This window comes from Pygoscelis adeliae, unplaced genomic scaffold, assembly GCF_000699105.1.
Source record: "Pygoscelis adeliae isolate BGI_AS28 unplaced genomic scaffold, ASM69910v1 Scaffold38, whole genome shotgun sequence".
Lineage (NCBI taxonomy): Eukaryota > Metazoa > Chordata > Aves > Sphenisciformes > Spheniscidae > Pygoscelis > Pygoscelis adeliae.
The window spans coordinates 21,052,139-21,069,127 of record NW_008825614.1 but is presented as its reverse complement, the minus strand read 5'-3'; the positions used below and the strand labels follow the sequence as shown (position 1 = coordinate 21,069,127).

The 16,989-nt window shown below is 39.3% G+C and overlaps 2 protein-coding genes across 2 annotated transcripts in view; one reads left to right on the top strand and one right to left on the bottom strand.

The window, feature by feature from the left end:
• Nucleotides 1–4,544, top strand: part of RASA1 (RAS p21 protein activator (GTPase activating protein) 1) — a gene marked incomplete at its 5' end in the record, with an annotated part of 51,655 nt that extends 47,111 nt beyond the window's left edge. The window contains 3 exons of the mRNA XM_009332988.1: nucleotides 1,362–1,439; nucleotides 2,723–2,857; nucleotides 3,582–4,544. Of these exons, the coding sequence (XP_009331263.1) occupies nucleotides 1,362–1,439; nucleotides 2,723–2,857; nucleotides 3,582–3,665 (297 nt within the window). The remainder of the gene's footprint in view (nucleotides 1–1,361; nucleotides 1,440–2,722; nucleotides 2,858–3,581) is intronic.
• A 1,717-nt stretch (nucleotides 4,545–6,261) lies between these two features.
• Nucleotides 6,262–16,989, bottom strand: part of CCNH (cyclin H) — a 37,336-nt gene continuing 26,608 nt past the window's right edge. Inside the window, exons 2-9 of the mRNA XM_009333075.1 lie at nucleotides 16,920–16,985; nucleotides 15,505–15,578; nucleotides 15,025–15,235; nucleotides 14,556–14,719; nucleotides 12,234–12,304; nucleotides 10,261–10,372; nucleotides 9,609–9,669; nucleotides 6,262–6,455 (exon numbers count right to left, since the gene is read on the bottom strand). Of these exons, the coding sequence (XP_009331350.1) occupies nucleotides 6,417–6,455; nucleotides 9,609–9,669; nucleotides 10,261–10,372; nucleotides 12,234–12,304; nucleotides 14,556–14,719; nucleotides 15,025–15,235; nucleotides 15,505–15,578; nucleotides 16,920–16,985 (798 nt within the window). The 3' untranslated portion in view covers nucleotides 6,262–6,416. The remainder of the gene's footprint in view (nucleotides 6,456–9,608; nucleotides 9,670–10,260; nucleotides 10,373–12,233; nucleotides 12,305–14,555; nucleotides 14,720–15,024; nucleotides 15,236–15,504; nucleotides 15,579–16,919; nucleotides 16,986–16,989) is intronic.

The following is a 16,989-nucleotide window of genomic DNA, read 5'->3' as shown; positions in this document are numbered from 1 at the left end:
TGGCTTGGCACATCCCGCGGAGATTTTCCATCTGGCAGTAGGAACGCCAGCAATGGTCTGTTAAAATAACCGACGAACGAATGACCGCACCAGTAGGCAGTAGGTTTACACAGTGTGATGCAACCATGTATGGATGCTGTGAGAACACAGGTAAGCTGTGGCAGGCATCTGTTCCAAAGACAGCAGTGGGAGTATGTGGAGCATTCTTTTTTCCGTTTGCGACAGAAAAGGTAGCAGTCAGACTCCAGTATTTCCTGCCTTAGAGGGGAGAGGAAAAGCAGGCAGCCATCCCACCGCAACAGAGGTGTCCATGATGGTAAATGGGCACATTTTTATTTGGAATATCCGTATCAAAAAGACAACTGGGAATTGCTAGAGCATGCATCTGTCGCGGGAAAGAAGCAGCAGGATAAATATTCTGCCCTGAATAGATGATGGGAGCTTTTTCTACATTTCCATGGGTTATTTGATGTCAAAGGGGGGGCACCTTCCAGTAATATTGGCTGTGCTTCTGTTGTACACAGCCTTGAAATGCATTCCACGCGTGTTCTATCCATATATAGTAATTAACTTTCAGATTGAGACTAATCAGGCCTAAATTCCCAGCTTGGTGTAGATTATCCAATTCTGAAACAAATGAAGAACTGCCCACCTCTGACTCTTCCCCCTCCCCCGCTTTCACCCTGTGTTTAATTACTCCTTAAATCAGTGTTTTCTGTGGTAGAGCACTTCAAAGCACCCCTTCTATTTGTACTCATTTTCGTATTGCTAGACATAATTAATGTTGTAAATCAAGTGCACGTATTGCACTGAAAAGCCCCAGCTTTCAGTGAAGTTTCTGTTACAACACTTAGAGAATGCCAGCAACAACTGGTCTGTCTCAGCTCCCAGGCTGAAATATGGTTGAAAACCAAATCTGTTGACTTAAGCATAATGGAAGTGACTTCAGGCTGGCATTGTAAAGTTACTTCTCTGACACACCTAACTTGGAATGTCGGTGTTAATGAAAGAACATAAAGAGGGCACTTATTCCTGATCACAGCTTTGAAAGCAGAGCACTTGTTCATGGCAGCTAGGTATCGAGAGACATTCATCTTAATGCAAATTCATGTCAGTATGCATGGACAAGAAAACTTCTGAATCGGACATTCTGAATCTTCTGAATGTAAGAAAATGCCGAATTCTGGAGTCTTTTGACTGGCTGCACACCAGACATGAGAAATTCACTTGAAAAAATAAAATCCCTCCAGATGACATACTTGTCTTGCAATGTCGTTTGTCTGGCTGCACTGTGTTTACTTCAGGTATGACAATTATCTTGGCATTGATTTCTTCTAATGAATACTTTTAAAAATTACTAGGAGCCATATATGGAAGGGGTAAATCCATTCATCAAGAGCAACAAACATCGCATGATCATGTTCTTGGATGAACTTGGGGTGAGTGGTTAAAAAAATCTTTACTGGAACTTACATAGCACCATTGCAAATGAAAATTCTTTACGCTTATTAACTAACTCAAAAATGCATCAGCTTCCACACAATGTTGAATCCTTGTAACTGAATAAATGGTGCTTACGCACGTTTAGAAACTGCAGATTGCTGGCCTGTTGTCCGGAATTAAAACCGTGACAATTAAAAATGTCATCTTAGACTTTATTCATTTAGTGCCTCTGTAGATGTGAGAAGCTCAAATAGATTTTATAGCTATGAGGATTAGAAATTTTGGCCAAAAATACAAATCTTTAAAACTACATTTTAAAACAGAAATTCTTATATATAATTTGTCATATGGTTTTGACCAGAGATTGAAATTATTTTTCACTTTAAAAAATATTAGGTTGAATTTCAGTTATGCATTACCACCTGTGTCACTGCACGCATTCGAGGTATTGTAGTTTGAAAGTGAGCTGCAGTTACTGTATTCTTTTAAATGGTTACTGTTTTGTGTATGTTAGCTGCAACAGGAGTTAGGACCTCATGTTATAGATGTGTATTTTTAAATGAAGAATTCATTTTAAAAAACAAGATGAAAAAAATGTGCCGAGCTTCCTGAATCGATCCCTTGAAAGTGACCTAGAAGACATCTCAGAATATTTTGATAAGATATAAAAATGAGCATGGCGTTCGGGTCGGTTGCCGCATGTCACATTTTTCTGGTTAAATTGCAACTTCTGCATATTATGATACGCCAGTTTTCTTTATATGACAGATTTTGCATGAGGTCTCTGGAAACTTGTTTTGAAAATAACTGTTGGATCAGTCTACTGTTTTAATTACAACATTATTGTTTTATGACCAGTGTAATGCGTTACTTGATAGTTACAGGTTTTGCTGAATTTTTGTTGCTGCTGCTCTCTCCTTTAGATGGGGAAAAAAGCACCCGATGGACGGATTCCCCCTCATTTAGGGGAAGGTTGTAAGATGAGTCTCTCTATGCAGTAGCTTTCTGGTCAGCTCAATGGTAGTGTAGCAGTGCCAGATCTTGTAGTAAGAACCCTTTCTAGCAGGAGTAGAAATTGCAGTATACTCATAAAACGCATGCTTGCGGAGGTAATTCGTGATAGGAGGATGGACTGGAGGCTTAGCTGGGAAGACTAACATCGCGGGACTTGCTTGCGGTATAGAGGAGTTGTGTTGGCAGAGCGGTAGAGCTGTCGCTTATCTTCCTGTGGGCCTGGGTACTCGGCACCCTAAATCCGCTCTCGTCTTTTTTGTTGAAGAACGTTCCTGAGCTTCCAGACACTACAGAGCACTCTAGAACTGACCTCTCTCGTGATCTGGCGGCCCTGCATGAGATATGTGTGGCACACTCGGATGAACTCCGGACGCTCAGTAACGAGCGAGGTGTAATGCAGGTGAGCGGCACAGGTTAACAGACAAACCACAGGTAGTGACAGTATGCCTTCAGCTGCTCCTCCGTATCAGGATGCTTTTGTCCTATTTCTGGCTCGCAGTATGACTGATTTTAAAATACGCGCGTTTCGCCAGGAGGTTGTTAGCTCTAAAGGCAAATACTTAGTCCATAGTTTTGTTTCTTCATGCAACAAAACCGAAGAGGTTTTTTCAAAGTTTCCAGAGGAAGTTTTAGTTTCTAGAGGAAGCCTAAACCCACAAAATTACTGCCTCCTGACAGGCTCTCCAGGTCGTTAGTTTTAGGATCTTCGTTTTTTTTAAGTTGAGAACTAAATTTACTTTCGTTAGCTTTCTACTCATACCTCACTTCTGCTTCCTAATTTGCCAGTACATTTGTAAACAAACACGGCAAACTCTTCTAGCAATCCTCAACAGTGTGTCAGCAGTACGCTTCCTTAGCCTCCCTGTGAAACCACAAAGCAGCAACAAGATCCATGGCAAAGAGAGGCAAAGTTCATAATGCTGTTTTAGACTTCCCTTTACTTCAAAAGGGAAGTCTTATTGACTACAGAATCGGCTGTTTCCCTTCCTTTTTTTTTTGTTTTAATATATTTTAAACTACCTCATAGCAGGTCTGACAGGCTAATGCTGAAAATGCTTCTCAAGCAGGACGACTGTTCTGTTTCCAGTTGCTAATGTATGGTTTTACTGACTCTCTTTCTACAGCATGTTCTTAAGAAGCTTTTGGCTATTACTGAACTGCTTCAACAAAAACAAAATCAGTATTCAGTGTCTAATAACATCAGGTAGCAGCCCTCTACCTGAATTCTGCATGGATCCAGCATGCCCAACACGGCAACTCACACCAGTATCACCTTCTTCTTGCTCTTGCCAAAAATAGCACACCCTGTCACATTCCCAGTGATGTGTGAACTATGCAAAAAGAAAAACAAAGATTCTGTTGGTGAATGATTGTACCAGCAGCTTTTTAAGCTATCTGTGCAGGACGTTTGCACCTTTTTCCACTTGGAAACAGTTTTCACAACCTCTGAGCCTTGGTGTACAGTTCACCTTCCGCAAAGAAAATGCTGTGACTGTGTCTTGAACTTCTGAAAATTATTTTCAGCACCTCTGATTGCCAAAGTTTTGGTGTCTTGTTGGAAAAGAATTATCAACTGACACGAAAAGAAATGTGTTGTTTTGACAGCTACATACAACTGGATAACATTTCTTACTGTAATTTCTGACTGGTTACAATAATTACGACTTTTGACTGTTTCAACCACTTTAACTTGTATTTACAGTTTCCAGAATTTGATGTTATGGTAGGAACAATCCTTACTGTACACTTTTTATACCATGCTGTTTCTCTTGCTGGAATCATGTTGAAAGAGAATATGCAGAATGGGTCTTGTCAGCTTTATTTTTTGATGTGCCGCTGATTCAGTCTGAATAGTTCTTCCATCAAGAACTGTATATCCAGATAAATCACAATGCTTTTGTAAAATGTTTACAACAGTAAATAATTTGAATTCAGTAAATTTATTGATCATTGTATCAGACATGCATGCATTCATTAAACCATTTTATAAAATATGTATTGGTTGGTCTTTTGTGTACTGTAAGCCTACCATAAATATTATTTTTATAAGTGAAAATTAAGTTTTTAAAATAAATCAAGCTGCAGATAACTCTTTATGGAAACTGCCTAACTTTGGCTGCTGTGGAAATTTTTTACAGTGTCTGCACACATGATATACTTTGAAACTTTTGTGTGGTGTCACTTTTTTAGCATGAATCCTCCATATGCCTTAATTTTGTACGTATCTCTCACGGGGTGAGAAAGTAGATGTTAAAACCGTTAAAAAAACCTGAAAGTAGAATATGCAGTTGATTCAGGGGTATTTCAGCATCACTGTTTGTAGCTTTTCTAGGCAGTGATCTAATAAGGAATAAAAGGATGCTGAGACTGACTGACAAGACTAATGAGTTAATCACATAAATAATTGTGTGATATGAACAGGGTTGTTACTGTGCGGTTGTTCTAATGGTGTATCTCCTGTCTATTAGAACTGCTTTTTCCATCCACTGTCACACTAAACTGTGCAGACTTCATCTTTGGGTCTTTGCTGTTGTATTAGTGCACGTCTTCTAGGTTTGCAGTGCTGCCCTGGCCTCTCCAGCTTGAGAGGTGGGTGCCCGCTGCTGTAGCTGAGAGCTCCCAGGCATCACGAGTACGACGCTTAGTAGACAGAGGCGATGCTCTTAATACAGCCTAGTAAAGACATATCTGTTTGCAAGACCTTGGTACTATGGAGTTCTTTTTTAACATCATCCCATAAAACCACTCCTTTCCCTATTGCTGCCAAGCCTGTATTAAACTGCATCCCAGAGGAAAAGGTAATTAATCCTTTTTTGTGCCCTACTTAAGTCCTCTCTCTGTATGCCGTTACATCACATAAGTCACGGTTCCAGTTTGTAACATTTTTTTGTGTGATGAACTACTGCTGAATGCTCTGCTTACAGCTTCCAACCAGTTCAGAACCTAAGTAAACAACTTAACTGAAACGGGGTTAAGTCAAGTCATGCTTCTTTCACTTGATTATGAAGGTCTTGTGTAAATGGTGTCAGGCTTTCTGAAGTGAAATTGCAATAGCGGCTTTTCTTCCCTGCCTAGTCAGCCAGTGACCCTGGTGGAGAAGAATTTGTCAAACACAGAGTGCATAAAGTGGATTATCTTGTAGATTTAGCTGGCTGGGTATAGGCAGCATAACTGGTAAAAATATAAACACTGGAGAACAGATTTAGCTGGCTATTTACCTATTACATACAAAATGCAGTGATGAAACTAGGAAACTCCCAAAGTTGCATTTAGAACTGCTTATATTCTAAAACAGTGTATGAAAAGGAAGTAGATTTTGCCCTAGATTTGGAAGATCTCTAACTACTTAGATTTTTAAATATTCTTCTCAGTTGTCCCTAGGTAAATTAGTCACAGCAACCTAATCTGAGATGACAGCTGCAGGGTAAGTCACAAAAGTGTTATTATTACTTTACATACTGTAAAATATGTTGTGCAGCCTCTTAGTACATTTGAGAAGAGCTTCCCAAATGTACCAAGTGTCATGGGCACGGCTGTACTCTTTTAGCTGCTTCAATGACAAGCTTGGGAAGAGGGGAGGACATTCTGCTCTAAAGCACATACGGGTCTGTTACCAGATCTGTCTCCTGCTTGCATTTATCCAGTTCACTAAATGCCCAGGATTACAGCGTGGCAGTAGCTAAAGTCACATCTCAAACCGTTCCTGAACCAAAACTCTTCCCCGAGTGACAAATTTCTTAAAGCACACACTTCTTACTCATGCTTGACCTTTAATGGATGAAGGTTTAATGGAACTACAACTAATTATTTTTGCAAAGTCAAATGCTTTATTGCAAAGATACTAAAAATTGACAGAATAAATACCTCATGACACAGAGTAAGGAACCTGTGGCAGGCAGGTTCACACTTGACACCAAACAGTAGTTTCTGCGGTGGCAGGATTCCATCTTCCTTCAAGGTTAGACGGAGTCCACAAGATCATCATCAGTCCACTCTTCCTAATGGAAGGGAGAAAAGCCATGCCTTGAGCCACGTGTGAATTTGGTGGGTTTTATAGTAAGGTGGGCCAGGCAACAGGTGGTAGGTACGTGGTACTACTGCACAGGCTGTCACAGAAACTTCTACTACGTAGGCCAGTGAAAGAGAATTAAGTAACACAGATCTAACTTCACATCTCTGAACTGTGCTAGCAGCAATAGACTTAAAATAGCAAGTTTAAACTGATGTTAAATGTAGTGCTTAGTGGTTTGTCATGTCCACGTTACTTGACAGATAGATACACATTTCTGCTGGGACACTTGACCACGCTTATCTTGCACACTCCACTCTACTTCTGACAACCACGCAGCAATTTTCAGTCCTGGTTAACTTACAAGGCTAGCTCAAACTGGAAATAAGAATTCATGCAGAGCCTGCACAGAAGTTAACTTGACGAAATGCATGTTTGTTAAGTTCCCTTTCAGATTCTCATGTCGTGCCTAACCTAAGCTCATGGCCAACAACTGCTGAACAATGTGAAAGGGTATTTCCCTTCCTTAGGTTCCCCCGATCTGGATTTCTGCTCAAACTTGCTCCCACTGCTAAACTTGAGCACAGTTAAAGGAGTTTCTTTAAGCGTGCCCTAGTCTGTTGTGAGACTCCAGTGAAGTTTTGATTCCTGGGTTCATTTAGAATGGTTCTTGCCTGCCCTGTGCCCAAGCAATATTACCCAGTGTGCCCCATTGTCTCGTGCAGGGAAGAAAATGGAAATAATCACGTAAATACCTCACAGGGAAGATTTTCTTTTCAGCTAACAGCGGCTAATCCCAGAACACGGGATTGAAAGCCTCCTGGGAGTAAGCCCTACTTCTCGCTTCTGCAAGCATGCTATAATGCTCATCAAGAACACCAAAAAAACCTCACATACGTACACAAAACCCACACCAAAAAAAACCCTATGCTCTTTCATGACCAGGATTTAGTACCTAACAGAAGAATTCCATGAATAGAAGGCTAAAAAATACTTTAAATAGTGGTGACTAAGCCCTTTAACCTTAAAGCTAGTTATCCATGCCTAGTCTTAAAATCATGGAGGTCCAGTCATTTTAGCAGCCCCTTTTCAGCAGCTGTTTGAGGTTTAGCTCATGCTTCTTCATTATGGACAGCTATGTGGAGATTTCCACAAGAGCTCATATTGCAGCCTTTTACTAATACCTTGTGCTTTTTATGGCTTCATTACTTTGGCAGCTGAGTCATCTGTGCTCAACCAGTACCCTGTGTGTTTCTTCTGTCATTTCAAATTGATGAGCTCTCCATACCAGTTCTGGCCTTGCTGTGGGTATTAACATCAGCTATGAAATCAAGAAACAAAATCTTACAAGTAGATTAGAACAGATTGTGCACTTCTGTATTACAGCCTAATTACTTACAGCTATAAATATTGTTAATATCAGCTAGCTGTAGGATTAGTGAGGTCTCAAGGTTTGAGCAGTACGCACATACTACAAGCCTTCCAAAAGCGAAGCACACTTTTTCCTTTATGTCCTGGCCAGCTCAGGTCTGCTCTTGCATGTGATAATTACTCAGAAATGAGACTATGCAAGTACAAATCCTTGGCAGTTCATATACATGAGTATTTAAAGAGCCTAAGCTTCAAGAGCTGTTAGAACTGTGCAAGAGCTTATTGTGAAATGCTGTAGAGTATGTGAATTTATGCAATTAGTTTATTCCTTTGGAAAAAGAATTGTGAATATAAATTAATGAGAAACGCCAAAATCAAAACTGCCTCAAACGACAGTAGCATAACTAAAATAAGACCCCCTTCAAATTAAACTGGGCAGGGAGGAAGAAGTGAGTCTCCAGAGGTTAGGTGGAGCTGTTCTCTAAGTCATTTTGTGAGAAAGTGAAAAGTTATGAAAGTCCTAGTTTTACGGAGTTGCCAGTTTCAATACGCTTTTTAAGACTGGCATTTGAAGTAAACAGTAGTCAAAGTTTTTACCGCATTAAATAGTTATCATAAAACATGCCTGAGGTTCCACATTTTGTTAGAACATACTTTCAATGCTGGTTTTACATAATCTTCTTCAAATCATTTTTTAGATTCTAGTTTGACATTATAGCATCAACCTACTATGATAATTTATAATAGCAAGACTCCTTGAATTATAAAACCCCACACATCCTGCATTTTATGTTAAGATTTTGACAGATGACCCTCTTCAGCTGCTAGCAAGTTCTTCTAAATGCAGGTGTCCTGGACTATCAGGATGTGCAACGTCTTCAGTATCAAGAGAAGTCCAGTTAAAAAGGGTTCTTCACACAGCTATTCCTCCACCAGAACATATTCTCTACAACTTCCAGTCAATGTTACGAATGAAAGCTCTGAAAGGTGTTCAGATTAGATCTGAAGAATTACCTTAATTCTGTTTTCATTTGTTGAGTCACCCTCCTCAGTCTACCTCCACCTTATTTATACCTGGTCTTATAACCTGAGGTACTAGCTACCCATCTGTAATTTATGCAAGCCTTGCTAGCAAATTGGCTGACATAGAAATTTAGTCCAGCAGCTGACTTCTGCTTTGTGCAAGAAGTCAAATAAAGTAAATGAAAACGCTGGCCAGCAGAAAGACCATGACATAAAACTTCCGTGAAAAAAGCCTGCTTGAACATATTTCAGCATATACTCATTTATTTCATCCACATTCTGAGGAGTGAGTTTCCACCTGTAGAGCTAGGATTTCTCCTCAAGTGTTCAGTTCCTGGCCTTCCAAAACCTCCTTTCATCACAATATTCCAAATCTCAGTTTCACAGCTATTTCCCCTCACTGCCATCATGGAGTTTCACATGCTGGAATTATAAGTACTAAGCTTTACATTGTTCTGTGGTTGTTCCACGGTTTGTCAAAAGAATTTCACAGCACAGGAAACAGCAGGAAGGATGGCCTGCATGTTCTTACCCCTCCCCACAAAAGACTGGGGTATTTAAGAACACTCCTAAACACAGACTAGTAGAGACTCTGGCTCATTTTTAAAAACAAAGTTGAAAAAGATTCTGTCTAAGCAACACATAAAGGAATACTAACAGATGCAGAAGTTTGTCTCAGTAGCTGTGTCACTTTTGTCTTGGCAGTTACAAGTGGAAAAAGAAGTACTCATACAATAGGTTTACTGACCTCATCCATTTTAGATTTCTTTGCAACATAGTCATCATCTTCATAACCTTTCCTCTTCTTCCTAACCCCCATCCAGAAAAAAAAGTGAAATGTTTAGGTATTTTTATGAGAGTTTCCTTATTTGACCACAAGATTAGATTATGGACATATTTGTGACATAAACTACTGAAGCCTCAACTAACAGCTTGCTGGAAGTTCACACTGGGCACTAAAGTGAAAAGGGCAGAAAATAAAAATCAGGAAGTCCTTTGCCATCCACATAAGTCTTAAGAAAAACATTAACACTTTGCACAATTCTTGTTTTAATCCCATGATTTTAAAGCCCTTGATTATCATTACAACTGACATCAAGTGGCCAGACCTTAGAAGTCACCCAGGATTCCAGTTCTGTGTTACAAAACAATCAGTATTACAGCCTGCAGTGCAAATCAGCACAGAAGAACATATTTACGTGTTACTGAAAGCACTACTTGGAGTCTTGGTTCTCAGCTTCCAGTAGACACTCACATAGTAAGCATGTGAACAGACATCCTTGTGTGTCCATTTAGATGTTTACATTTTCAGTCACTCACACACATCAGAGAAAGTTAATGTTTCTGTAGCAATAGAAAAGGCAGAAATTTAACACATCAAAGAGTAAGTATCTACTTACGGGTTTGTATTAAGTGAAAGCTCCGAGCTGTGACACTTCTCTAATTTCTGTTTTAGAGCAGCAACCTCTTCAGGCCTTGGCAGTTCGTATTTCTTTATGAGATTTTTCATGCCTACAGTGGCAACAACACAGCTCTAAGCAAATGAAATAATTTCTGCTCCACCTTGTGAATTACACAAGCTTACCAATCAGTAGAATGGCTAATGTTATTGCTCATCCCTCATACTTAAGCTTGAGCCAACAGTTTACCCTCCCTTCCCTCATAACAGGAGCACAGTATACATTTTCAAGCAGGTTCTACTGGGGGGGCGGGGGGGAAAGTACACCAAAAAAATCAGAATGGTACACAAAGAAAAACCAGAATCTAATAAGTTTTGAAATCCACACCTCTGTAAGGTTTTGAAAGCATATCTAGTTCTTAAACAGACTCAAAAGACACTACAAGGCAACATGCAACATATTGCAAACAGTTGAGACAGAAAGCTTACCAAGTAAAGTCTGTATATTTGTCAAAGCAAGCATTAGACATTCAAAGTATTAATTCCTCCCAAACTGCTTGCTTACAAAACTTCCCTTCCCACATAGCACTCAAACTTCAGAGTATCGAAGATTACTTATGTAAGACTTTTAACTATCATCTTACATCCGAGGTTTAATTCTAAATAACATCACGGTACAGCAGAAGCTGAGCACAAAGAACTACACTGAAAGAAGTCATTAGCATCGCTGACTCTGGATTTCCTCAAGGTAAATTATAATGATGTAGAGTTCACATTACTCTGCTAACAAGCTTCAAAATACACAGGTATTTTTTGCATTCAGCATTGTACCTCAGTCTTAAAAAAAAGACTGCTTTCAGTCTTGTTAAGAACACAAATTAAATTTATAGCTACCCTGCAAGAAACAAGATTTTTTTCCTCTACCATCAGTTCTCTGTAAAACTAGTCATTTAAAGATGCTTCAAAATTTCCTTCCAGCCATCGTACGTTTACGAAGAGCTGCCTTTGGGCTAAAGCTACCTTCCAGAATAGTGCAAGCGAAGAGTAAATGATTCCAGTGTTCCCTTTGCATCTCAGCAATGGAAACCTGAAAACTGGATTTGTTAGCAGGAAGAGAAAGGGAAGAGCATCTTAAGTTTTATAAATTCAATTTAAATTGAATTTGTAGACCCTGGTGACTTTGTATGGTGCATTCACTACTAAAGTCAGCTTAGTCAAAGGACTGCATTTTTAATGCTACCACTCTCCCATTTTAAATGCATGCATTAGCTTAAGCATTAAATAACCGATTACTTACTGGAAATTTCATATCCCAGCCTTTTCCTTTAATTAAAAAAAGGTAATAATCAATGTACTACATTCCCCATTATCTTAGCTAAACCCTGCTAGCATTCTGGATATTTTTATATATAGAGAGATATATGTATTTCTCACACTAGCAAACCTAAATATCTTTTGAAACATCTTTATGGCTGCAAAACAGAAGCGAAGTATAAATCCTGGCATATCACTTAACATTAACCATTTATCTTAGAAAAGGTACCCTCTGGTGGTAGAAGTAGTTATGTGCAGGCTTTTGCCTGAAGCTGTAATTTTTAAGACACAGTGACTGAAAAGACTCATTTCATCCTGACTCACAAACCCATTATCTAGTTCCCAAAACAGATTTCGCACTTTTGAGTCAGTTGCTAGCACTTAATTGACTATAGCACTTATGTTCTGAGGAGCATCAGGCCCTTTGCCTTTTAATTTTGTTTGTTCATATCATAGGGAAGTCTGAGTGTTTTCTCCCCCGTGCATCCACATGCTAGATAGTTCATTCTACTGCCCATGTTTTACTTACCTTAAGAATGCCCTGAGGTAAAGAAAACCACTTAAAGCACACCTTTCTGCTTAAAGCTTTTATTGTTTGGAAAAAGCTGTTCTGCTTCCTTTAGAGATACTGTTTATCATATTTTTCCAATGTTTACTTACATTTCATGCCATCCAGTAGCTTGGCTAAGGATGTTCTGTTTTCTTTCAGCATAAGACTTTCTGATAAATAACTGCAAAGAGACATGGAAGAATAAGTTCTTAAAATAAAGTGTCATAATTATTTGTGGCAGCTACCATTGGTTAATAAAATGTGTATTATTATTTACATCTACTAGAGCTTTATGATTAGACTTAGTAAGAGCACTTTGGTTACTTAAGTGCTATAAAGTCATAAAAAAGCAAATCTGTCTCACTTGCAACATTCTTCTTCTGTAAGAACATGACTAAAGTATTCCCCGGCCATGAAAAGAACCAAAATTCCAACACTGCGGAATTACACATTTGTAAGTAAGCCTCACTGAGTTAAGTCAACTTAGGTCTAAGATTCTATGAAATGTCATACTAACATCACGCTATTGCACAGTATGACTGCTGGAAAAGCAAATACTACAGAAGAGTAGCCTTCAGACAGACCAACAGACAGCAAAGCTTGCAAGACGGGACTGCTGCTTTTGGCAGCTGAAAGCAAATCCTAAATGCTGCATTGTAAGAGTCTGTGGGTCCTTTCCTCTTCCCTCAGAGATTCAAACTTCCTTTTAGTAAGAACTTTAATACATACACACACCACCTGGGTAAAACCCCGACACACATGAGCAACAATCCTCACCAAGATCCACAACAACCAAGTAGTTTTATCCCTTCCCGGGAAGTGCACTTGCAGATGAACTACAAAAATCCAAAGACTCCAAAGAATATCAATCTGTTCAGTCTGTGTTAACTTCCAACTTACTTCATAGGCACACACAGCTATATCAGTTGCAGCTCCCAGACTGAGGCACCAACCACCATGAAGATGGTGATTGCTACAAGCTGATAGCTGCTCTGTTAGCATCACTGCTCTTGTAGAGCTCAAATTTAAGAGTATTTAACCTTGTGCTGATAGCAGAACTGAAGATTTATTTGGAGCCACCTATTAGCCAGAGCACAGTGGCACCTCTTTTTCAAGACTGACCTATACACTGACATCATGGGAGCGACAGGTCTTCAAGCCTTCCACGTTCCGTCCCACCTCTGCAGACACACCCACTCACAGGTCCACAAGACCCGAGCTGCAGCATTACCTTCTCTCATGTCCAGCAGATAAAACTCACGTAAAACAATAAGTGACAAGGTTACAGCAACTGTACAGCGCAGACAAGTGACAAAGACTTGAGTTCTTCATGAATACGCAAAGATAGAGTTCATATACCTTGATTCACACTCTGTCTACAAATTATTCTAGTTCTTTTTGTAAAGATTTTTGTACTCTTTGTACAAAGAGTACAAAATATAAATTCAGGAATGAGATCAACAAGTTTCAAGTTATAGTAAGCACCTGAATGTTTTTACACTATTCTGAGAGGACAGTGAACCCTGTAGAGGATACTCCCACGCTGTCTCGTTCTTCTAGAGCAAGAGATTTGAGATTCACTTAGAGCAGGTGGAAGGAAAGCTGCTTTAAAAAGAACTGCTTACATTTAGCATCAGCCCTTGTGCCTGCAGGCATTACACTCTAGATGCAAAATGCTCACACACAGCATCATGTGATTAAAACACTCCAGATACAGCTACCTCAGTTGTTTTTCTGAAGGAAAGAGTATGTTTTGTCCTTAAAAAGAACCAAACCAAACAAACCACGCATTTCAGCAATGATATCAAAGTGTTTGATAATGCCTTTGCAAACACCAGTGGCTAAACACAGAAAGGAAAGAAGGGGCTGATATAAAACGGCACCTTATAGTTAGTCCGTTTCCATGGAAATTGAACAGTTGTAACAGCCAAATACAGCACTTAATTTCCGCGTGCCTAGTAGCTGCCAGTTCAGTGTAATTTCATTTGGCTCTGTAACCTTAGATACCTTAAAAATCTTTTTTTTGTCTTCTTTAAATGATTTTTTAGATGTTTCATACAGTCAGTTTCTACTGTATTTCTACCTTCTTCACTTTAATCCTCAAGATGAGTCTGAAAATCCTATGCTGTTCTAATTAGGGCAAAGTCACCAGTCTGAATTTTTTTTTTTTTTACTTCTTCCAAAGGAATATAAAACCAGAAACCAACTAATTGTGTTTACCACCTACTTTTTGAAAATGGGGGGGGGGGGGGGGACAAAACCACACAAACCAGTATTGCTTCAGCTTTGAAACATACTTAAAGAACGTATCAGAGTGTTAACAATCAGTAAATACACACTTCTAATTGTTAAGAATGTATAGAACAAAATAATTTTATACAAGAATCAGTAAACTGTTTAAATCATACCTCTAACGAAAAAGAAAAGACTACCTTTCCATATTAATTCCTGCTCTTGAACCACTAGATAATATGGCAGTGAGAGCTATCTGTGAGGGAGTAAAGAGCAGATACGCATCTGTCAGAGCCACTCGACTGAGGAAGTCATCAGCTGTTTTCCTCAAAACTTCAGGATTCTCCAGCATTGGGTAGCGAGTCTAAAAAGTAAGTATTTAGGAAAGTAAGTAGCTGTTCCTTGTCTTCTGGATCATGAGCTCAGAACACAGAATTCAACAATATTCTGTAAAGCGAAAAAGTGGCAGGCCATCTTCTTATTCCAAAAATAATCTAAAGTGCTTAAAGACCACAACTAAACTGACTTCCTTGCAGATACTTGCCTATCACTTTAGAAACTAGATCTTTTAAGATCACAGGCACAAAAGGAAATAAAGTTTTGTAACAACCCACGACAGACTCATGTTACATTAGTATACAGAGTATGTAGCATACAAAACAACACTACCTTCAAATCAATTAGAAATCCCTCAAATGGCCTGTATGGATTGTGGACGATAAGATGGAAGTTCAGTTGCTGAATAAGCAGTAGTTCATATTCCAGTATTTGTTCAAGAGCTTTTTCCTGTCCAAGAGGGCTTTCTCGAAGGTTACCAACAAACTGTGCACTGGACACATTAAATTCATCTACTTTACAGGCCAAAAATGCACATGTTAGCCTTGAGGAAGGGAAAAAAAGCAAACAATTGACATATGCAGCATCCATCTTTTTATCAAGAGTTCTGTTCAGAAAATTTGTATCTTCAAAACACCATGTTCTGAACGCAGCAAACTTTTCTAAATGGGAACTGAAAGTGACCATACTTTGTCTTTACTCATATTTAAGCTCTCAAGTTTCCTTCTCATTTTTTCAGGTCTTTACAGATACAAAGATTATATCTCCAGTGTTCCACTCAATAGAATAACTCAAGATGCATTGATAACTCACATTATTATCCGAGGATGATACTCCATCACCGAGTTATTGAGGTAAAAGCGTTTGAAATACATGCAAGCTGTTCCCTAAATTAAAAAAAACAGAAGGAAAAGTAAGTATAGAAGCAAAAATGGATTAAGAAAAAAGAAAAATTAATAAAATAAAATCACAAAACAGAACAGGCAAGTTTGAATATATACTATAGACATACAGGATACACTAAGGCACTAAGATGCACACAATGACATGTCATTAAGTATTTCAAAGTCTAATACATTTGTGCCTGCAAGAGCCTTACAAAATGGCAACTTGGTTATCTTCTCCTCCATTTTTAGACATATTTAGGAAAACAATGCTCAAAAAGCCTACAATATCCTCATGAGAAAAATCTGCTATTTAAATGAAATTTAAAAATGAAAGACTGAAAATATATCCTGAAAGTTGTGAGTAATCCCAGCCAAGACATCCGAGTTTTTAGATCAGTAAATTTCCCAACACGTTTAACATTTATGCTTCTCTGTGTGTCTAGAAATACTTCAGTCTGTCAATGCCAAATTTCCAAGCTGATCTGAACGCTATGGGCATGAAAACAGGTGTTTTCCAAAACCACTTCTTGGGGAGTCTGATGCAGCACACACACTCTGCAGGGGCCACTGCTCAAATATAAGACCTGGCTCCACAGAGCACGTAACAGCAGCCTACTGCTATGTGTCAAATGCATCTTCAGACAGACACTCTTCATCTTTGTTATCCACCACGTACACCAGAAAGAAGAACTGACAGGGGACAGTACAGGTTATACATCTTAACGGCTAAGTGACAAAAGAAGCACAATTTCATCCCTTGCTTCAGCTGTAAGTCCCCACTCTCTTCTGAAACGCACTCTTCTGCGTTCAAGATAAGTCAGTTCAAAGATATATTTTTTTTTTCCCTTTGTAGGTTAGTTTACTGCCAGTACAGGTGCTTGAACCAGCTCGCTCTGTGGCCAGACAAGTGCCAATGCTTGAGAAACAACTGGACCAGACAGCCCAACTTTGGGGCTGCCTCCTTTAGCTACAGTGAGACCATTTTATTGTATCATCAATGCATATATTGTTAGGTTTGTTTCTACTCTTTGCTTAAGGGAGAGGAAAGAAAACGGTTAAAAGTCATCCACGCAAGTATAACAGCCGCAAGAAGCCGATGAAGTTGAGAAATAACTCTCTGTTTTTGAAACGGCTGCACTGCCCAGAAAACAGAGCTAAAAAGCGGTCTGAAACACGAACTGCAGCACTGGAAGACAAAAAAACTTAAAAGATACCCGTGCTCTCAAGAATAAGACAAGCAAGCGAGGGAACAAGAGACACGGAGGGGGCAAAGCCCGCAGCTCCGTTAGGCACCAGACCGCAAGCGGACCGAAGTCAGGCCGCGCGGGCACCGCCGCTTACCACCACGGATCTCGGCATGGCGGGCTTGAAGACGGCGCAGAAGTCCAGCAACCGCTTTTCGTAGTACTTG